At 41.4% G+C, this 19,285-nt stretch overlaps 1 protein-coding gene across 1 annotated transcript; it reads right to left on the bottom strand.

The window, feature by feature from the left end:
• Nucleotides 1-219: 219 nt before the first annotated feature.
• LOC104317519 (V-type proton ATPase subunit S1-like protein) lies at nucleotides 220-19,144 on the bottom strand. Its single transcript, XM_069775671.1, has 7 exons — nucleotides 18,808-19,144; nucleotides 12,085-12,125; nucleotides 11,219-11,256; nucleotides 9,191-9,432; nucleotides 4,964-5,014; nucleotides 3,961-4,204; nucleotides 220-2,728 (listed from the first exon to the last, which is right to left on the bottom strand). Exons 1-7 carry the CDS (start codon nucleotides 19,035-19,037, stop codon nucleotides 2,426-2,428), a joined length of 1,149 nt encoding a protein of 382 aa, XP_069631772.1. The 5' UTR covers nucleotides 19,038-19,144; the 3' UTR covers nucleotides 220-2,425.
• Nucleotides 19,145-19,285: the final 141 nt, after the last annotated feature.

Raw genomic sequence — 19,285 nt, 5'->3', positions numbered from 1 at the left:
GCACCTGAGTAGATATGTGATGATACTGAGCATACCTGGCAGAGTAGAAAACATGACATGAAAAGTCCCAGCAGAGAAAAGATAACTCCTAACTGTACTACTCCACTCAAGAGATCCTGAGTGTAATACCAGTTGTGTCCTGCTTTACAAAAAGCTGAGAGAAGTAGAGGAATTTTCTTTTTTTTTTTTATCTGTATTCTTTTTTTGTTGTGAAGTTTGCTTCGTAATTAGGGGGTGTAAATTCACCTCTCAAGCTCATTCCTGCTGAAAGGCCCCCACCCATCTTTTAATTCCACACTAAAAATTCTGCGCTGACATGTGCTGGAGATCTGCAGTGCTGAGTCTCTCGAGCATAAAGCCAGCAGGTATCATCTTACCCTCAAAACTGGAACATATGTGGGTCAGAAAACGGCTCGGGAAGGAGGTTTAGAAGGACATGAGGAATGAGGGACTTGATTAGAGGGAAGGTCCCTTATTCCTGATTTATCAGTCTCATAAGAACCTCTCACATCAACAGTGCTAATATTGCCTACATAAAACATGCAAGGAAATTATAGGTAAGAATTATACTGACAGCATCATCAGATGTTAACCAGAAGGTTAAATGAGCTGTGCAGGAGGAACTAGCGCACTTCCTAACCTCAGAGAACATGAGGTTTAGAGAGCACTGCCATGCCCAAAGCCACCATGCACAGCTCTGCAGAGTGGGTATTTTACACCAGTGAATGACAGTAATTTTGACAGTCAGGCTATCACTGATTAGCGTCAGATTTTTATTGCCTGACAGCTAAGCAAACCCCAGGCACAACACCACCGCTCTCCAGACTCTTGAGGAACATCACCTATTTAACACTGGCATCCTGAACTCCTTCTAACATCTGTCATCACTCTGTGTAAGCAGAGGGGACCAAGTCGGCAAGTGTTTTGCCGCTCCATGTAGAATACTGTGGGTTTTATTTGCACTTTCTCATTTTACCCTTTTTCAGGTTCCCAGCCATTCATGTTTGCTTCCTTTCTTTATAAAACAGATAAAGCTTGGCAATAACTGGCCGCGGGCAGGCTTGCCAAGTCCCAAGAAGCTTGTGTCTTATGTCTGGTTACGGCTCAAAGATGTTTGTTTTTCTTTTTCCTCTGAAGTGCCTTCCTAAATTAACTAACTGGTTTGGACTCCACACCTAGTCTGTGTGTCATCAGTGCTAATAAACAGGAGATCTTTGAACATCTCTCAAGGTGTTTAAAGAGTACTGCAGTATATTTTAAAAAGACCACAAACAACTACTTAGATCTATTACCTAAAATAAAAAAGGCATTTGTTTATTAAATCTGGTTTTGCAGAAGATTTTCTAACGTGCTGGGTTTTGTATTACTTGTGACCTAAAAGCGCTACAGTTAGTACATTACCATGTTCTTCCTTGCTAGAAGTCAGGGCCAAATTACAGGCTAATTTGGAGTTCCCAAACTTTGACTCTAACAGAAGAAAGGATGAGTGGGAAGACAGTACCTTAAACGCTCAGAAGGAGGAGTGAAAATTATATCACAGTATCCTTTTCACTGCTGAGCAGCTTCTTCCACCACTTTGTTTATATATATTTTCAATTATAGCACTGGCTAACTCCATTCAGGTAAAATTCCCAAGAAGGACTGATGGGATTTGATAGAAAAGAAATTAACCTAGAATTACAGGGTATAATGCTCATAATCCGTCTTTTGGCATGGAGTTGAGCCGGGAAGTTAAGGGTAAGCCTTTGACCAGATGTCTACTGTTCTCCCACTAGATCCTTACAGTAAGCCTCCAGCTTAGACAGAGAAAAGTATCAAGATGCTGCTGTACCAAAGCCATCACTATTTCATCAGTGTAGTGCATAATACACAGCTTATATGTCTCTGAAGACTCCAAAGGAAGAAAAGCAGTTTATGAGGACAAAGAGGAGAGGATGTAATTTGGAAAATAAAAGGAAAACATATACTGAGAAAGGAATGGATGCTGTTTTGTCAGGACACAAAGCAAGGTGGCTGAAGCAAATACAAAACCAGGAAGGATCTTGCCTACTGAAAGAATAAGCAAAGATTTTTTTGTTTGTTTTGCTATTTTTTGTATCTTTATTTAATTTCAAAAGCTCCATTACTGATTATCTCTGTCTTCAGGACTTGGTAAGCTGGCTGAAAAGATATGCATTTTGGTTTTGTACTACAGGAATAAACTCCCATCACATGGAATCTATTACTCACAAGGGATTTTTTTTTCTCTCATCTTGTTTCCCAAGGCATCTTTAAGATGGTTATCAATAAATAACAGACAGTAACTGGCTAAACAGTCTGTTACCTACTTTTCCTTTTGTCAATTCGTGAAAAATCTGCACAAACTACATACGGGAGTGCCAGCAGAAGAAAATACCACTTGTTTCACTGAGACAGATGCATACTGCTAAATATAGATTTTGCAGAACTCTTGGTTTCTGAGTTCACAGGACTCATTTCCACTGCTTCTCAGTGGCTCTTTCTCCTCCCCCATGCCATTGTCTTTCATCTGTGCAAAATAGGCAGGAGAAGCTTTGCATTCATAGTGCCTGTCAAGAGATTTCAGGTGGATCAACATATGAAGAGCATAGGCAAGAACCAGCAGCAGAATCAGAGACATAACCAATCCCATAAGTATTGCTGGAGAGAAAAAGGATGCACAGTCTTTTGCATAGGCAAAATGTCCTTCTTGAATGTTAAAACCTTGAATCTACAAAGAGAATAAAAGAGCTCATATTAAATAAAGTATTTGCTGTCTTGGTTACAAACAACTTCATGAATTAGCTCCTGATGCCAGTAAGAATTTTTTAATTTAATATCTGCTTACTGCAAAATTGTAACTATCAGTGGTAGCTGGAGTCAACACTCCAAGTTTATCCAGGTCAGTCTTCTAGAAACTGCCAGTTATTCTAATCCCCTGCACTCTGCTGCCCAAAGGATCTGCAGTTGTGTTTTAAAGAAAATCTTCTCTGATCACTCTTGATAGCCCAGTCATATTCAATTGTAAGTGTGGTACCTGTCAAATTAACAGTGTATTTCCAGTATCATTTGTTGAGAATCCCCAGAGTCTCTGGTTCAAACTGCATAAACTGCAACATGACAAACAAGGAAATATTCTCAACTGCCTATCCTAATACTAGATTTTTCTTACCAGATCCAAGTGTGCAGTATATGGCAGCACATCAGCTAAACTACATGAAGTTGCATTCCACTATGGCCAATACCCATAAGTTTTACCTGTGGCTTCAGTTCTGACATGGAGTTTATCACACTGGCATTCAGGGAATTGACTGTCTGCTTCACTAGATCGCTCCATGAGCATTTATCACATGGTGAGAAAAGGGGGACTAACTTTTGCCTCAATCCCCTTTTTCAGCTCTTCAACCCCTATGACCTAGGTATCTTAAAACAAGACATCCTAGTCCAGTCATCTTAGGCTTCTTTATTGTCAAATGCAGAAAAATAGGCACTTTCAGAAGATGATTAATCTCATCCTAAAATAAGGACTTAAGATGAGTCAGAGGAATTATCCACTGGCTTTAGAGGCAGACTGGGGTGACTATAATTAGGGCACAAGGTTAAAATTACTAGGCATCATAAGTTAAGGGAGATGACTCCCATACTTGGTGACTGATGCTGTTATTGATGCTGGGTTTGAGACCCCAGCTCAGAGAGATATAACACTGAAAGTTAAATTCACTCCCGACTCTAAAGGGAAAGACAGGCAAGATACTACAGAAAATCTATACAGCCCTTCATTTGCTTTGAAAGGAAGATAAGTATAATAATTGAAGTCTTCATTTCTATTCAATTTCTATTTCAAGTTCCATGGAGATCCTGTAAACTGTGCATGGAAGGTCATTATACTTTCTTGGCAGTGAAATGCAAAATTTCCAATCAGTCTACCTCTGGGATCCATTTGGCTTAATTCCATGACATTACCTGGAAATCAATAAAAGTGACTTCCCAAAGCTTTGAAAGATCATTTGCAGAGCTGGGTATGAGGAGTGCATCATATCTCTGCAAGCTGCTCACATGTTCACAGTGGTAGGAGTAACTTGCCGGTGCATATATTCTGGTTGCATTAAACGTCGCTTGTATGGAGTGGTTGTAAAGAAGTTGTAGTCTGTGTAAACTGAACCAGTTCTGAACAGACAGCTGGTAATAGCTGGTTGTTAATAGGAATCTGAAAATATTGTACGGGAAGAAAGATGAGTAATCAAACAAGTCTAACTAAGAGTTGTAACTATTAAATTCACATGTTGAACATCTTAGAAGACACACTGGTATTACCAGAGTTTCACCCATTTATATCAGTGTGAGCTCTAGCTCCTTCTATTGAGTCTGGAAAGTGATTTGAGTTTTTTCATTGTTGCAGCTGAAGGAGTTTGCTGCTCTCCCACACAGTGAGAGGAAATGTGAGGGATTTTTCCTAAATTAATGAGAAAAATCTAAGTGCAACATTGGTATTGTACATCCATTCAAGATACGGAAAACTATTTATCAAGAAATGTTGTTTTCTTTGATTGCAAGAAGCAAACATAAAGTAGGTCACAGTCTGATGCCTCAAGAGCCCTCACTATCAGTTCTTGTGGCAAAATTCCCAGACAAGTGTAGCTAATTAGCAAGGTTTAGCAAAAATCTCAGACATGGGAAGATTCTATTCAAAAGAGATGACCCGAACTTTTCTTGTTAACAGAAAAGTCAACATAGAAGAAGAAATGCCTTAATAAAGCAAGGCAGATGTTTGTAAAATGACAGACCTATTAAATGCAGGTGTCTTGCTTATACAACCAACAGTTCTACCACATTATTTTTGCTTACATATATTCTCCCAAAACAAATTGCACAACCAACTGCATAATAATGGATATTAACATGTAACATTTTATCATCTTTATCTTTTATTTAAACATCTACTATTTTCTTTATCACATTAACTTACCTAATAACAAGTCCCTTTAGATTGCCAATGTCACCAAACTTCAGAGAAAGCCTAGGTCAAAAAGGAAGTAACATCAAGCTAGATAAAAACTTCAGAAATCTTAAGAGAAAAAAGCAGCACAAAGGATTAAGCACAGATATACATGAAGACTTTTTCTCAGTATACCTTTGAAGTCAGTAGAAAAAAAACCTGAAAGGATTAAATCTTCCTCCAGTGAAATCCAGTAGTTCAGCTGTTAATGTGATCAAGGCCTAGACTATCCAGAAAGAACAGAACTGCATGCTCAACTGTCAACACACTTCAATCCCACTGCTTCCAACATTGGTTGACAATTAGGTTAATTCGATCTGTGTTCTCCTTCTCAAGCCATGATATCTTAGACAGGAATCACTTCTGTATGTCATTAGAAATTGTAAACAGCCACATTATTCTCATCTATTTAGATACTAGAGCATAACAAATGCAGATGACATTTGAGTTCAAACTCCACACATCCGCATCATCAGTGCAATATAAATGCACTGACTGTGAGTAGCTCTACAAAGCTTATCTGCGGCAAGCATGGACACTTGGAGTTTACTAAAGTGTAAGGCAGCAGGTTAATTGTAAACTAATGCATACTCTACCATCCTTCTACCACCTCTGGAATTAATGCATTGTAGCACTGCATGATTGAGTGGCATACATTTTTTTGGCTTAACAATAATATTTTGCCTCTTAAAACCTGCATAATAGATTCTCAGTGTTGACATAACATTTTCAAACTAAGTTAGAGACAAAACATGGTGAAACCATGCAGCACCTGAAAGACTTCTGAACCTAAAGCTGAAGAAAAAACAGCTAGCCTTATGATTTCATATGAGGTCTAGACTTCTTGTACCTTGACTAACACTGGTCCCATAAGCAAGGACACTGAATCTAGCCTATCCCTTGCTTTATTACAAAGGGAAATGATAGATAGTTGAGGTTTAGACACAGGCAAATATGCCATTCAGTTCAGTGGCCTGATCCAGAAGTTGGTGCATAAAAAACCCTGCAGGTTGGATTATTATATTTGTCTAGCAAATGCATATGTATTCGGTGTCAAATATTTTTTCCTGGCTCCAGCTACTTTGTGTTGGCCTAAGCCAAAACAGAGTATTGTCTTAATAAAGAAGGCTGGAGAAGGGAGAAGTTTAAGGGACTCTTCTGGGTTGAGAAAAACTGGGCAATGCATCATGTGAGCACTCAGCCATCAACCGGCATAATCTAGGCCAGTCCTTAAACCTGAGATTACACAGCAACATTCAAGCCAGTTTTTCCCTTTCTTCTCTGCTACAGTCAAATGCAGGTTGACTGAAAATCTAACCCAAGACTTGCATTTGGCAACTACACTGAGTCTAATCCTGACTCATGAGCCCAGATTATCCATTTTCCTATCCACAGAGCATGATTTCTACATATAGGGACTTCGATCGGTACTTAGAGGCTGTCAGTGGCAATGAATGGATACTTGAAACATACAGTTTCTACTGACTTGATACTTGCAGTCTAGCAGAGATGCCACAGATCTGCTCATGCAGTCTGACAAATCCCTCCTAGCAAGAGCTCAGAATAAGCCAGGCTTTTCCTGGTTAGGATTCTGGAGCACATTCAAAGGGCAGTAGTCAGTGGGACTAGTATTTCTCAGTGTATCCCAAATAAGCAAAGTATAGAACATGCAAGAAAGCATAACCATGGGGGAAGGGTAGCATTTTCTCCTCTGTCTCCACAGAACAGAGGAGAAAAGGCTCAGTAGCCACAATACATCTCGAGGCCAGCAAAAAAAGCCAGCCTCCGCTTCAAACTAAGCATGAAGGTCCTGCCTGCCTTTACCTGTGTCCATAGTTCGAGGCTACTCAGAAAACCGTGGGAGAAACAAAGACAAAGGTCAGAAGACATGGCAGATAAGATGGCACTGCACCCACAGATTCTGAGATCAAACCTCAGGTATGGTGAAACACTGATAAAAAGGTATGTCAACGGTATGCTGTAGAGTAGTTCTGCTTCCTGACTCTTCCTGCAGCTTTTTAAATGAATAATGTGTTCTATAAATTCCCAAATATCTTCCAACAGAATGCATCAAGCAGAATATATAGCCCTGTGGTGTGTTGACCCCAGCCAGCCACTAAGACCTATCCAGCCACTCACTCACTCTGAGCCACCCACCCCACAGCAGGACAGGGGAGAGAATAGGAAGAGCAAAATAGAGAGAACTCATGGGTCAAGATAGTGTTTAATAAGTGAAGAGGGGAAAAAAAAGACCAAAGTTTTGCAAGGGCAATCACTGACCATCTCCTACGAGAAGACCGATGCCCAGTGAATCTCTGAGCAACAGCCACCCTGGAAGACACAACCCCTACCCACTTCTTCCTCTACCCTAGTTTTTATTGCTGAGCATGACATTATATGGCAGGGAATATAACTTTGGCCAACTCGAGTCAGCTGTCCAGGCACTGTCCCCTTCCAGCTTCTTGCCAATCTCAACCTACTCACTGCAGGGGCAGAGTGACAAACAGATAAAGCCTGGACACTGTGCAAGCATTGCTCACCAAGAGCCAAAACACTGGTGTGTTATCAACACTCTTTTCACCACAGACCCAAAACACTAGAGAATTATCTCCCCCAGCCAGAGCCAGGACAACTAATTTCTTAGAACTCTCAATTTACAGAATGAAGGATCCACTACTGTAACCAGACTGTAGAGGTACCTGTGACAGATAGGTAGGCAGAGTAGCCTGCTCAAACCTAACAGTCTCCAAACAGCAGCTCCAGTAGGAGTTTGCAGTCCACCACTGCACTGTCTTTCTGATTTTTCAAGCCTTATGAAAAACTGTAAAACTACACTTTGTATTTTGAAATCGTTACTTTTGCATGAGTACATTTTCTATAAGGTTACAATCATTGCTAATAAGACTAAGATTATTTCTGAATTGCAGACCAGAGGAGAAGAAGGAATGTTTGTTTAGTTATTACTTTTTATTTTCAAAATAATATTATTCCATTCTCTTCTTCTGCCTGTCAAATCATAGTGCTGGATTAGCTCACATGCTGATGTTGTAAAATTCAGACTGTCTTGCTGAATACTATACCACAGGCAGAAAACCTGGCTTCTTTTTCAATTATAATTTCAGTTTTCTTGTAACCTCACTGAAATTTCTGTGCACCTTGGATTATCTTTCACAGATGTATAATCAGAAAGAGTTAACACCTACTTTTTGTGGAAACGTCTTTAGATATACAGGTGAAATGTTGTATAGGACCTAACTGAAACTGCTGGTTTTGGTCATGTTATTTTTATTGTTGTGTGTCATTACAGATTTAAACACAGTTTATGGGGTAGACTCAGTGCCCATGTTCAGCACATGCCCTGTTAGGTATCCACCTCCTAATTTTTAGACTCTTGACTACCAGAGTGGAAATCAATGACCTGGTATTAGACATGAAGCCAGTCAGCATGGAGGGAGAGAAGTGGTCAGGTACATGACAAAGGAAATAAAAAAACCTACATGCCTTTCTAGTATAGCCATGGGATTGAAGGATTTTGGATGCAGTTAGGTTAATGTATAGCTCTTACTCAGGTTCAGCAAGAGCAAAGCTGCTAAATCCTGTTCACGCTGAAGAAATTCATGACAGACTGGGATGTAGAGTTCAGGTTCTCGGAGACTCTTCAGGTCACATGCAAACCTGTAGCGAATTTGCTCTTTGGCTTCAGCAACTCACAGATCACATCCTGGGACTTGGGGCTACCTGTTTCTAAATACACATCTGCATCTTGTACCAATGGTTTACATTACTGCTGGCACACATCCTGTGAAGGGATAAGTAGTGATGCACAGCTAGCTCCTAAGCCCCTATATTCAGCATAGGATCCACTATTCAATCTCCCAAGTGGCTATGTAAAACAGCTCGAGGCTAAAAAGATCAACAGCTTCAGCCTCATAGGCAGTAAGAGCAAAACTGGCTGGCCACAAGGATTGACTACACTACTGCAAGAGATGAAGACAGCTATGTACATCTATGTGCCCTATGAAAGACTGGTCTGTAAGTATATAATCCATGCTGCCCTGCTGCCTGCAATATCAGGACATTATAGGAAGGAGCTTGCCCCTGGGGCACTTACACCACATAATACAAGTTCTGTTTCCTTCAGTATGTATTTACTAGATCTGGTACTAGTTCCCTTGGCAGAGTACAATGCCACCTTACATTGCATTGTCTTCACTGCAGTTTGAATCTCCAACATCCACTGTTGCATGGACACCAAATGTCTTCTCCGTCAAATCCAGTTGCGTGTGGTTTTCAAACTTAATCATGATCCTCTTGGCCCAGAACAGAATGCAGGGGATGCCATTAACTGTGACATTGAGAGGGCTGTAGTGGCTGTGGGTGAACGGCCTCCAGGATGCTCTTTCCCACTGTCCTTTCCTGCTGAAGTTGTAGCTGACAACCTGATTGACCACATAAAAGATCAGTATCAGAAGATGTGTATTTCAGGAGTTACTTTCCATCCTACCAGAATAAATGAGGCCAGCACTTTGGAGGGCATCTGTGAAGCCAGTTCTCAGCTGCAGCAGTACTGAACTGAGGAAGCAGAGAAATCTCTGGCTAACCCTTCCCACCATGGGAATGGCACCATACAGACCTCTAGCTCCAGAACAACTGGCCAGAGAGCCAATATAAGTTGTACTTACTCTACTAGGGTAGTATCACTGGGGCAAACCACATTCTCAGCATGCTCCCATCTCACCTCAGCACACTGTGGAGCTGCCCAATATAGAAAGCTGAAGCAGCGCTAGAATCACAAGGTGCTCACCCCAGCAGAATAGTCTCCAGGACACCTGTAAGAATTACTTCAACACACTAAAGAGGATTCAGCTGGGGCTAGGGACAGCCTACCATGCTGAAAGCACACTAGGCAGCTGTCCAGGTGAAAGAAATGTCCAAGTCTACATCTACCTGCAGACAGTTTGGCTCCTGATGGCTTTAAAATCAGGAAAATGCCTGCTGCAGAACAGGATGGCTCAGGTATGGATCACTGCCTTTACAAAATCAGTCGCTGGCAAGATTAAAACCCGGGGACTGTAGCTTCCATGCCATCTGTAGACATTAGAAAAATGCTATCCTTCGAAGCCAAATTTCATAGCAAATGGAGGACAATTTGGCTGTCAGGCAATATAATTTGAGACAGTGATTTAGGGCTCAGGACTTCAAAATTTAACTGTAATTTCCATATTTCAGACTAAAATTACCAGACATCAGCTCTTTTCCATCTACACATATGTCCTATCTGAATATGATAACATATACAATGTCTGCATGGCTGTTTTGCACGTGATATGATTAAGCAAGTTCAAAACACATACAAACAAGAGAGGTATTCTGAATCCCAGAGACAAACAGCATCTTACCAGGCTCCAGAAGGGACATGGTTAAGCCCAAAGCTTTGTCTTGGCTTAAAGAGAGATTTTTTTTTGCTGTTCAGATTAGTGAATCACGTCTCCCAGCTCAGACCGTGAAAGACCCCTTTTGATACTTGACCTTACATATGGCACAAGACTGCTTTAGGATTAAAATTAGTAAGTACTCACAGCAACAAGCTGAAAGCAAGGTAAGATCATGGTCAGAAAACATTATGCAACAGCCAGCAAGAAACATTGACCATGACTGTCATTTGTATAAATGATAAGGCTGTCTTCTCGGAAGTACAGACGAGAGAGATTTAATCAACAGATTAGTTACATTAGATTACATTACTTGCATGTTTTTTGGTAAGGAAGTCTTTTATGCTCAGTTTTCAACAAGACCTATGGGCTGGACTCAGGAAAAACTCCCACTAAATTTAAACAATCAGCAGTTTTGCTTCAGCTATTCTTTCAGTATCAAGTGATATAAGCAAAATACTGGCCGCAGCAGTCAAATGGCATTGTACGGAATATGGATGATAGGGTGTGATTCTTTCAGTAAGACCCTGTGCCCAAACCCACTGTGAGTCAACACCAGCAATGGCAACTGAAGTCTCATCACCTCACTTCTCAGAAAAGCAGAAGTTATCTTGTACAGCGGGTAGTGAATCAGTACCACATCACAGTGATTTAGACAGTTTTGTTGGCTATTTCTTATAAACAATGTACTATTTAATTCAATAATGCAAATTAAGAGATCTAAATGTGCTATGAAAAAACTTTACAGATCCAGTCCTTCAAACATCACCTGTGTAACTGCTACTTGACTTACATTAAATTTTGGCTTCACACCACCATCATAACGTCGACCTGCAGAAGAAAGTGTGTTATTAGCCTACAAAGAAAACATCCAATCATTTATAAAAGCATAATCTTGCATGTTCTTATGCAAACAATAATTATCCCTGCACAAAATGTTTATTTCAGAATACCTGATTTTGTTTTGTAAAGTATTTGGCTTGGTGCAAATATTGCATTCAATACATGCATTTTGTAGTTTATTTTACCTTACTCATACAAGGTTCCTCTTCTTTTCATTGAACATCTTGCCACCCTTACTGGGAAGAACTCCAGTGCCCCAAAATGACCACATTCCACCTATACATGTATTTAATCATCCCAAACACACTTAGCAAAAGCTTCTTCTTTCTTCATACAGCAAACTCCATTGTCAAAGGGTGTGTGTTGAATTGCATGGCAAAAGCATGTTAACTATGGGTGGGAATTTCTTTTCCTGAACTGGCCAGAGATAGGAAGCTGTGACAAATAACCTGATGGCCCAACTGCTTGCCAGGGAGAGTGAAGTTTCACAAGTGACAGATCATTTCATGGACACTCTCACAGCTCCATCCTTCAAACATTTAGCTCTGTTTTCATTTGGTTAAAAAAAAAAAAAAGAGCGAATACTTCCTTCTTCCACATTCTCACTGCATCCCAGAGTCAGTCAGTAAATGATTAACCAGGCAAATCCTTTAAAGGGTATTTGTTAAAGAGGGATATATTTTAACAAAACATTTGACAGAAGAGTCACTAATGCCAACAGAAGCAACAGCTGGCAATGAAGATCTTTTACAGCCGCACTAACAGAGGCAGTATCCAGGCCATTCAGGCCACTGGGAAAAAAAAAAAAAGCCTTACCATTTTTTTGCAGAGAATCTTGATCTGAAAACGCAGGTGAACTAGAAGAGAGGAGAAAATATTTACTGTACAGCATCTGGATTTAAAGTGTGCAGCAAGTTTACTGGGGAGAACTCCTGCTCCTGCTTTGTTCAATAAAACATTCAAAATGTAACTCAGATCCTTGGCTGGTTAATGTCACAGGAACAGGGCAAATTAATCCCAAAGCCAGTGTACCCAGATTAAATATGCCTTTTCAGAGATGCCTCAGATGGATCAGCCCCGCCAGGCATTCCCATATCCTTACCCTATTGACTAAAAGCTTCATTACCACTCTTGTCCCTTTCCATGGGACATCACTTTTGGGTTAGAGACTGAACCAGTTCCAGCCCACAAGCAGAGGAGCACAAGGATAGTGCTGCACTGTCCTCAGTCCCCAGTGAGGATCAGAAGCAACACATTGAATTCCTCCAGGATAGAGCAAATGCACTGGGCTAGTATGCCTTAAGTCCAGATTTACGGCCATCTAAAGACAGCTCCTGAATTGTTCCAAGCAATGCCAAATCCCATGGAAGTCAGCTGCAAGGTAGGGCGCAAATGAAGCACATTTCAAGTGACAACTACCAGGCTCAAGGAATTTTCAGCCTTTGATTTTCTTCTTTGGTATAATTTAGAGATAAGTCTTCAGCTGGTGTAAGTATGATCTGCTTTCCTGAACTAGAGAATCAAGCCCAGTAGATTCACATACATCACCGAAAGACCTACAAGATCAAAGTCCAAGAAACCAGGCTCTCCCTTAAGACCAGACTCTATTCCTTGAGTCACAGGAAGACCTTCCTGCCCCCTCCACACCACAGCAGCTTCCTTGAGACCTGCAGCCCCTACACTGGATTGATCTACTGATCTGATGACACATGTCTACTTCTCCAGTCCGCCATCAGCATTCCCTAGCAGGTGAACACAAGGGCACTCCCGCACTCACAGCTGAGTATCGTCCCATGGAGACTCTGTACACCCTGCCCTACTTCTGCCCACACAGTGCCTGCCAGGCCACAAGCGAAGGTGGGGACAGACCTGCCCCACAGCCACTTCACGTGGAAATACACTTCCAACTTCTTTTCTTGCCTTGTTTCTTGCCGCCTTTCCAACACACCACAGAAGCAAAATACTTAAAAAGATATACACAAAGATCAGCATATAAGGACTAGGAATAAAAGCAGTTTTCAGTATCTGTGCAAATTGAACCATAAGGTATTTGAACTGCAGAGTCAAGCCCTGGCCTCACTGCGGAGCCCTTGAACAGCTGGGTGAACCCACTCCCCAGTGGACTCCCTGGGCAGGGGGATCTTGTTACCCACTAGCATGTACTGCAGGAGTGATCCCAACCTAATTTCCATCACGGCATCCTTAATGGCAGATGTGAGTCCGAACAATGTAGCGCCACCGAAGGAGAAATGTGGGATGGCTTAGAGCCTGCCCTGCTTGCTGCCATGCCCTTGCGGCTCTGGCAGTCAGGGAGTTTGATCACACTGAACCTGGCTTGCCTGAAACCCATGCAATGTTACCAGCTTCAGCAAAGCCCAGATTTCACATACAATGTCTTGTTTACACTCGAGGTTCAGGAGGGCAGCAGGCTCTTTCTTCTGATCAGTGTCTCTCCAGCGAGAACGTCCTTTCGCAGGCATGCTCTGTGCTGCCACAAACAGATCTCTTGTGTACCCTTGCAAACTGCTCAAACCCAGAAGGCAAAACAGACAAAAGTGAAGCGGAGTCTGTATTCCAGCTTGTCGCTTTGCTGCCAAACACCAGGTCTGATGAGTAGGTTTGCTCTAGACCATCGGGCAGGCTGCTCAGTCCCTTCAGCAACCAGGGCAATAAAGCAGAAGACAGTCGAGAGAAAACATAACACAGCACAAAAAGACAGCTAGGCTCTGCAGCACCGCAGCAGTGACTGTGATCTGAGCTGAAAGAACCTTAAAAAGATCTTACATTCAAAAAAGTTCAATGTAGGTACCACCGTTTAAAATCAGTCTGGCAGCTTTATTCACATATAGTGGGACCAACTTTCTCCTCAGTTGTAGCTGTTAAATCCCAGTGACTTCAAGGAGGCTGTGCACTTCCAAAGTGGGTCCCACTTTCTCCCACTGCCCTTTGGGTGCCAGGGTTAGTGCTGGGCTGAGGTCTCCAAGCCACTCAAAGGTCCCATGCCAGCAGCATGCAGCCTTCAGAGATGGGTGGAAATAATCCTCATTTTGACAGATAGGTAACAAATGACATAGCTAAAGTGGACCAAACCTTGTTTTCTTTTCCAGGCACAACTCTCTCTTAGGTCGTTTAACAATTAGGACATGGGTTTTGTGATTTGATGCAGCCTTATTTTTCTCTTCTAGTCTTCCTCCATAACAGATTGTGCCTTCAGGCTGGAAAAGGCAATTTGGGGTCATTTTTTCATTATAATAGCTACAAAATTGAGGCACACCAGAAGGAAATTAATGTAATTTATTTAGTTATACTAACTTCAGTTATATTTAGTTGTACCTATACATATTTAGTTATGTTTAGTTCCACTTTTAGCTCCTCCCTATATCATAAATCAAAAGCTCATAGCCCACTACTCCAGTTTGGAAATCACAAGGCTGTAGTGTGCAGACTAAAATACTGGGATGAGAGGAGACTTGTGTAAAATTGTCAATTCATTTCATTCCCTCACTGGATTTGAAAGGTTTTTATGCTGTTCTGGGAAGAGGAAGGGTTATTTTTTCTTCATGATTGTCAATTAAAAAAAATAAAAATCATTACTTAGCTTCCCATCTGGGATAAGGCTAATACCATGGTCATGCCAATTAAATCACCTTGAGGAATGCTAACTGATAGGTAACATCAAGCCTTGAGGAGAGCATACAATGAATATATGAGGCATAACTCATTGTGAATGGCCCTGTGGGGCTACGTCCTGACCAGAACAGTCATAACTGGCCTGCACGCAGTCCGCAGGCACACATTGGGAGCTCGTGACGATGCAGTTTGACCCCTCTACATCACATGTAAAAGCACAGCAACGCGCAGCCATGCTGCTCCAAAAGAGATGTCAAGTTTCTCTTTTCAGCATGAAGATACTCAAATATAGATGAATGTGCACAGCTAATGAAATATTCATGCTTTGATGAGGAATGCAGTGGAGAGGATGACCCGGGAACCACTGCTAAGTACCACAGTATGACAAGTACTGATGATCAGCCACATGGCAGGCACACAGGGAAGGCAGGCGGAGGCACGCAAGCGAAGTAACTGCTCCTAGGTACTCCTGTTAGTTACTCTGTTTATTAGCAGTGCCGGCTGCCTCCTTTCCTCCTGCACCATGCATGCAGCCCTGTTAGAGAAAGGCAAGGGAAGTCGATCATGGCAAGGCTTACAGTCTTTGCTCTTTCTTACTGAAGCCAGATCACTGTGGCACAGTCAGTCAATCAGTGGCATAAGGGAAGGATCGCCTCCTGGTTTCTGAGCAAGCACAAGTTGATGTTGATGTTATCGCGTTTGTCAGCTGCCTTTGATACTCATAACTCTGAGGTGTCACAGAAGTGTGTGAACTGTGACAGGAACGGGTGGCCTTCAATAGCCATCCTGCTGTCAAATCAGCAGCCTTCCCAATCAAAGGCAAGCTGGAGAATTCACAGGCGATCTCTGGCAGAGAGGCCCTTTTGCTCTCAGCTGGAGCATGATTCATAGAATAAAAACATGGAAAGAAAAAAATGGGAAAATAGTAACATATTAAAAATATGTATTACCTTCTGTATATAAAAATGTTCATTGCATGTATGAGAGACAGGAAACTAGCTAGCACTAGAGCCTTCTTCTCCACTGCCTGCAAAACTATCAGCAAATAGTGGCTAGACCTGCAAATCAGTGACAGCAAATCATTTCTAGCAATCTGAATTAGAGACTAGACTTTTAAATTTATCATTTTTTTTAAGCCACTCTACCCTAAAACTTCAAATTCAGTTGCACACATGGTATATGTTTTGATGACTAATATTTTTCCTTACCGATTCATAAATAACTAGCCCAGATACACCCAGACATGTATGTTGTATGTTGAATTTACCACACCAAGTATGTCAGGAACCCACACAAAATTGGATTAGCCCTAATACAAAGCACTGGGATGACTAATCACTATGTAAAACCCAATTAAATAAGATTATAAGTATAAAGAAGTGTAAATTCCTTCTTATCAGATGACATTATCCATCTACATAAGATAACCAAGTCTGGCTTGTTTCTCTGAAAAAGCTCACATAGACTCCAGCCCTTGAAGACTTTCACGTGAGCAGTCTTTTGTCCACTCAAACGAGCCACATGAATAAGCCTGGCACTCAACAGTGAACGAGTGTAGAGGCCATAGACAGTTTTCATACCATCAGGTTAAAGGAAGACATATTCACACTGTCTTTTACTCTTCATACTGCTGCTCTGACAAACTGCATCAGATGGCAAAAATGTACTCTGCTGCAGTATTGCAATTACTCCAGAATTACCGCTTTGTCGTAGTTTAAGCCCAGCCAGCAACCAAGCACCACGCAGCCACTCACTCACTCCCCCCAGTGGGATGGGGGGGAAGAATCAGAAGAGTAAAAGTGAGAAAACTCATGGGCTGGGATAAAGACAGTTTAATAGGTAAAGCAAAAGCCACGCATGCAAAAGCAAAGCAAAACAAGATGTTCATTCACCACTTCCCATTGGCAGGCAGGTGTTCAGCCATCTCCAGGAAAGCAGGGATCCATCACGCCTAACGGTTACTTGGGAAGACAAACACCGTCACTCCAAACATCCCCCCCATCCTTCTTCCTCCCCCAGCTGTATATGCTGAGCATGACATCATATGGTCTGGAATATCCCTTTGGTCAGTTGGGGTCAGCTGTCCCGGCTGTGTCCCTTCCCAATTTCTTGTGCACCCCCAGCCTACTCGCTGGTGGGGTGGGGTGAGAGGCAGAAAAGGCCTAGACTCTGTGCAAGCACTGATCAGCAATAATGAAAATATCCCTGAATTATCAACACTGTTTTCAGCACCAATCCAAAATGTAGCCCCATACTAGCTACTATAAAGAAAATAAACTCTATCCCAGTCAAAACCAGCACACACTCTAATACTAAAATTGTCCACCTGCAGACTACCTCCCCCTGGCTGCTGAACTACTTTCAATTAATTTGTGAAGCATTTAATTGGAAAATAACACATGGACATTCAAACGAACTAAAAACAAAGTTATGATGAAAGGTAATGAATGCTTGCTTGAGAGCCTGGTAGCAATGAACTGGTTGTAGTCCTAGGGATATTGGTCATAAGTAATTTCAATGAAGTTATTAAAATTATAAATGTGTAAGCCTGGGAGCCCAGATTCAGGGCAAAAGCCAGTTCCTTCTAAGAAACATTCTAACAAAAAAAGTTATTAAATTTGAAATTTATCTATTTAAGTTCCATCATTAAGAAATATCTACAAAGCCCATGACTCCTATAGTTTTTAAATTTTAAGTATTCTGTGTCATATTTTGGTAGCCTCATGTGATGTGACACAGGGAGACAGATTTACATAATTATTTTACAGTGTACTGAGTACTGGGGTTTCATCTGCACTTTAATTGATGTCTGATAAGAACTGGATCAGAACTGCAAGATACTCAAGCTTTCATTTTTAATATTAAAAAAGAAACTGAGCTGATAGAACTTCCAGCAGATTACCACTGTGCAGGCATGATCCCACCTCCACTGAATGCAAAGGCAAAATCCCCATTCAATTCACTGGCATCAGGATCACAACTTCATTTCTTTAAATATTTACTGTAATAAAGTTCATGTAATGCTTCACTGCCTGCTCTCTCTCAGATTTTGATCTGATTGCAAAAAAGTGCAATTTTACTAAAAAGCCACCATCGAATCTGAAAACTGGCAGAGGAGAACAGCAAGTAAGCTATTTAAATGAAAACATATTGTAGTATTTATCGGTAACTGACTACCAGATCTCTTAATACAAGCTTAAGCAAATCACCACATGTCCTTCTTGCCTTAAATGCACAGATTTTACTGCCAGCTGTAACCTTCATCAGCATATTTGATCTGTGTGTTTTTAGTGACTTCGGGGCATGATTCAACTAATACAATTTAGGCTGTTTACACTTTTGTAATGCTTGGCTCTAGAAAGTCCTCTCTTTCCCTTGCTATCATTTGGGCTTCCTATTTACATTTCATTACAGAATGAAATGGCACTATAAACAATGATAAATCCAAATCTCTAGTAATTTCATAAGTTTAATACTTTTTTGCAATATTGAATTCATGCTTCAAATATTTATTCTACACAAGTAGAATATTTTAGCACCTATGTTTCTTGGAGTAGTTTTCACATCCTTGCTGTTATTCTATTTAGAACTCTGTTTTTACACAGACCAGGGAAAATCAGTGTGAGAGTCATTAAAATGTAATGAAATGTAAGACAGATGCCCATTTCTAGAACTGTTTATAAAATCCCTTTAAAGTTACATTTTTAATGCACTGTATGCTTCAAAATAATTCATTTCTGTATTAGCCCCAGCTGTTTTCAAACCTGCAAAGAAAATTAAAACCATGTCCTGACATTCTAAACTGCAATCGAACCCACTTCCACACAGCACAGATGACCAAACTACAACATTTAAAACACGCACTGAACTCCACCAACAGAGTTTGTGGATACACACTCAGCTACTGACCTGCCATCCACTGTCGCAATCATTTGCTCCGCAGACACTGCGAATCCCACATACAAAAAAAGCAGCAGGAACCTAAGTGCAGCGTTTCTTTCCATTGAGAAGAGAGCCAGTCCCTCCACACCCAGCACATCTGCTCCTCTGGTCCAGTGGGCAGCCGGGCACCCGCGCTCTGCCTGGCAGTGTGACGAGCAGCAGATCCAGCCAATTGGGGTGGGGATTTGCCACTCCATCACTGCACCGGTACCCACGGGAGAAATTCTTCGTGTGCTCAGATTTATTCTGACGGTGGACACCTACTGCTGGCGGATTCCAGCTTCCCTGTGAATTAAAGATTACACATTCTGGTGAAATTGTACCAGGATGTGAGCTGTTTGCTAAGGAAAAAAGAAAGAAAATCCGATGGTCTCTCCAGGCTCCAAAATCACACTGAAGAGCATTTCTTATCTGTACTCAATCCTAACCTTAAAGAAAGGTGGAG

Source organism: Haliaeetus albicilla, chromosome Z, assembly GCF_947461875.1.
Source record: "Haliaeetus albicilla chromosome Z, bHalAlb1.1, whole genome shotgun sequence".
In the NCBI taxonomy this organism is placed as follows: domain Eukaryota; kingdom Metazoa; phylum Chordata; class Aves; order Accipitriformes; family Accipitridae; genus Haliaeetus; species Haliaeetus albicilla.
The sequence above is the reverse complement of the archived record's forward strand: the minus strand, read 5'-3'. Positions and strand labels throughout refer to the sequence as shown.

Excerpts from the sequence above, each read along its gene's own strand:
- LOC104317519 (XM_069775671.1), bottom strand. The coding sequence starts at position 19,037 with ATGGAGTGGCAAATCCCCACCCCAATTGGCTGGATCTGCTGCTCGTCA. Across the intron at positions 9,433-11,218 it reads GTGTGAAGCCAAAATTTAAT|GTTGTCAGCTACAACTTCAG; the intron begins GTAAGTCAAGTA and ends GTGGTCAATCAG. Across the intron at positions 2,729-3,960 it reads TCACTTTTATTGATTTCCAG|ATTCAAGGTTTTAACATTCA; the intron begins GTAATGTCATGG and ends TTCTCTTTGTAG.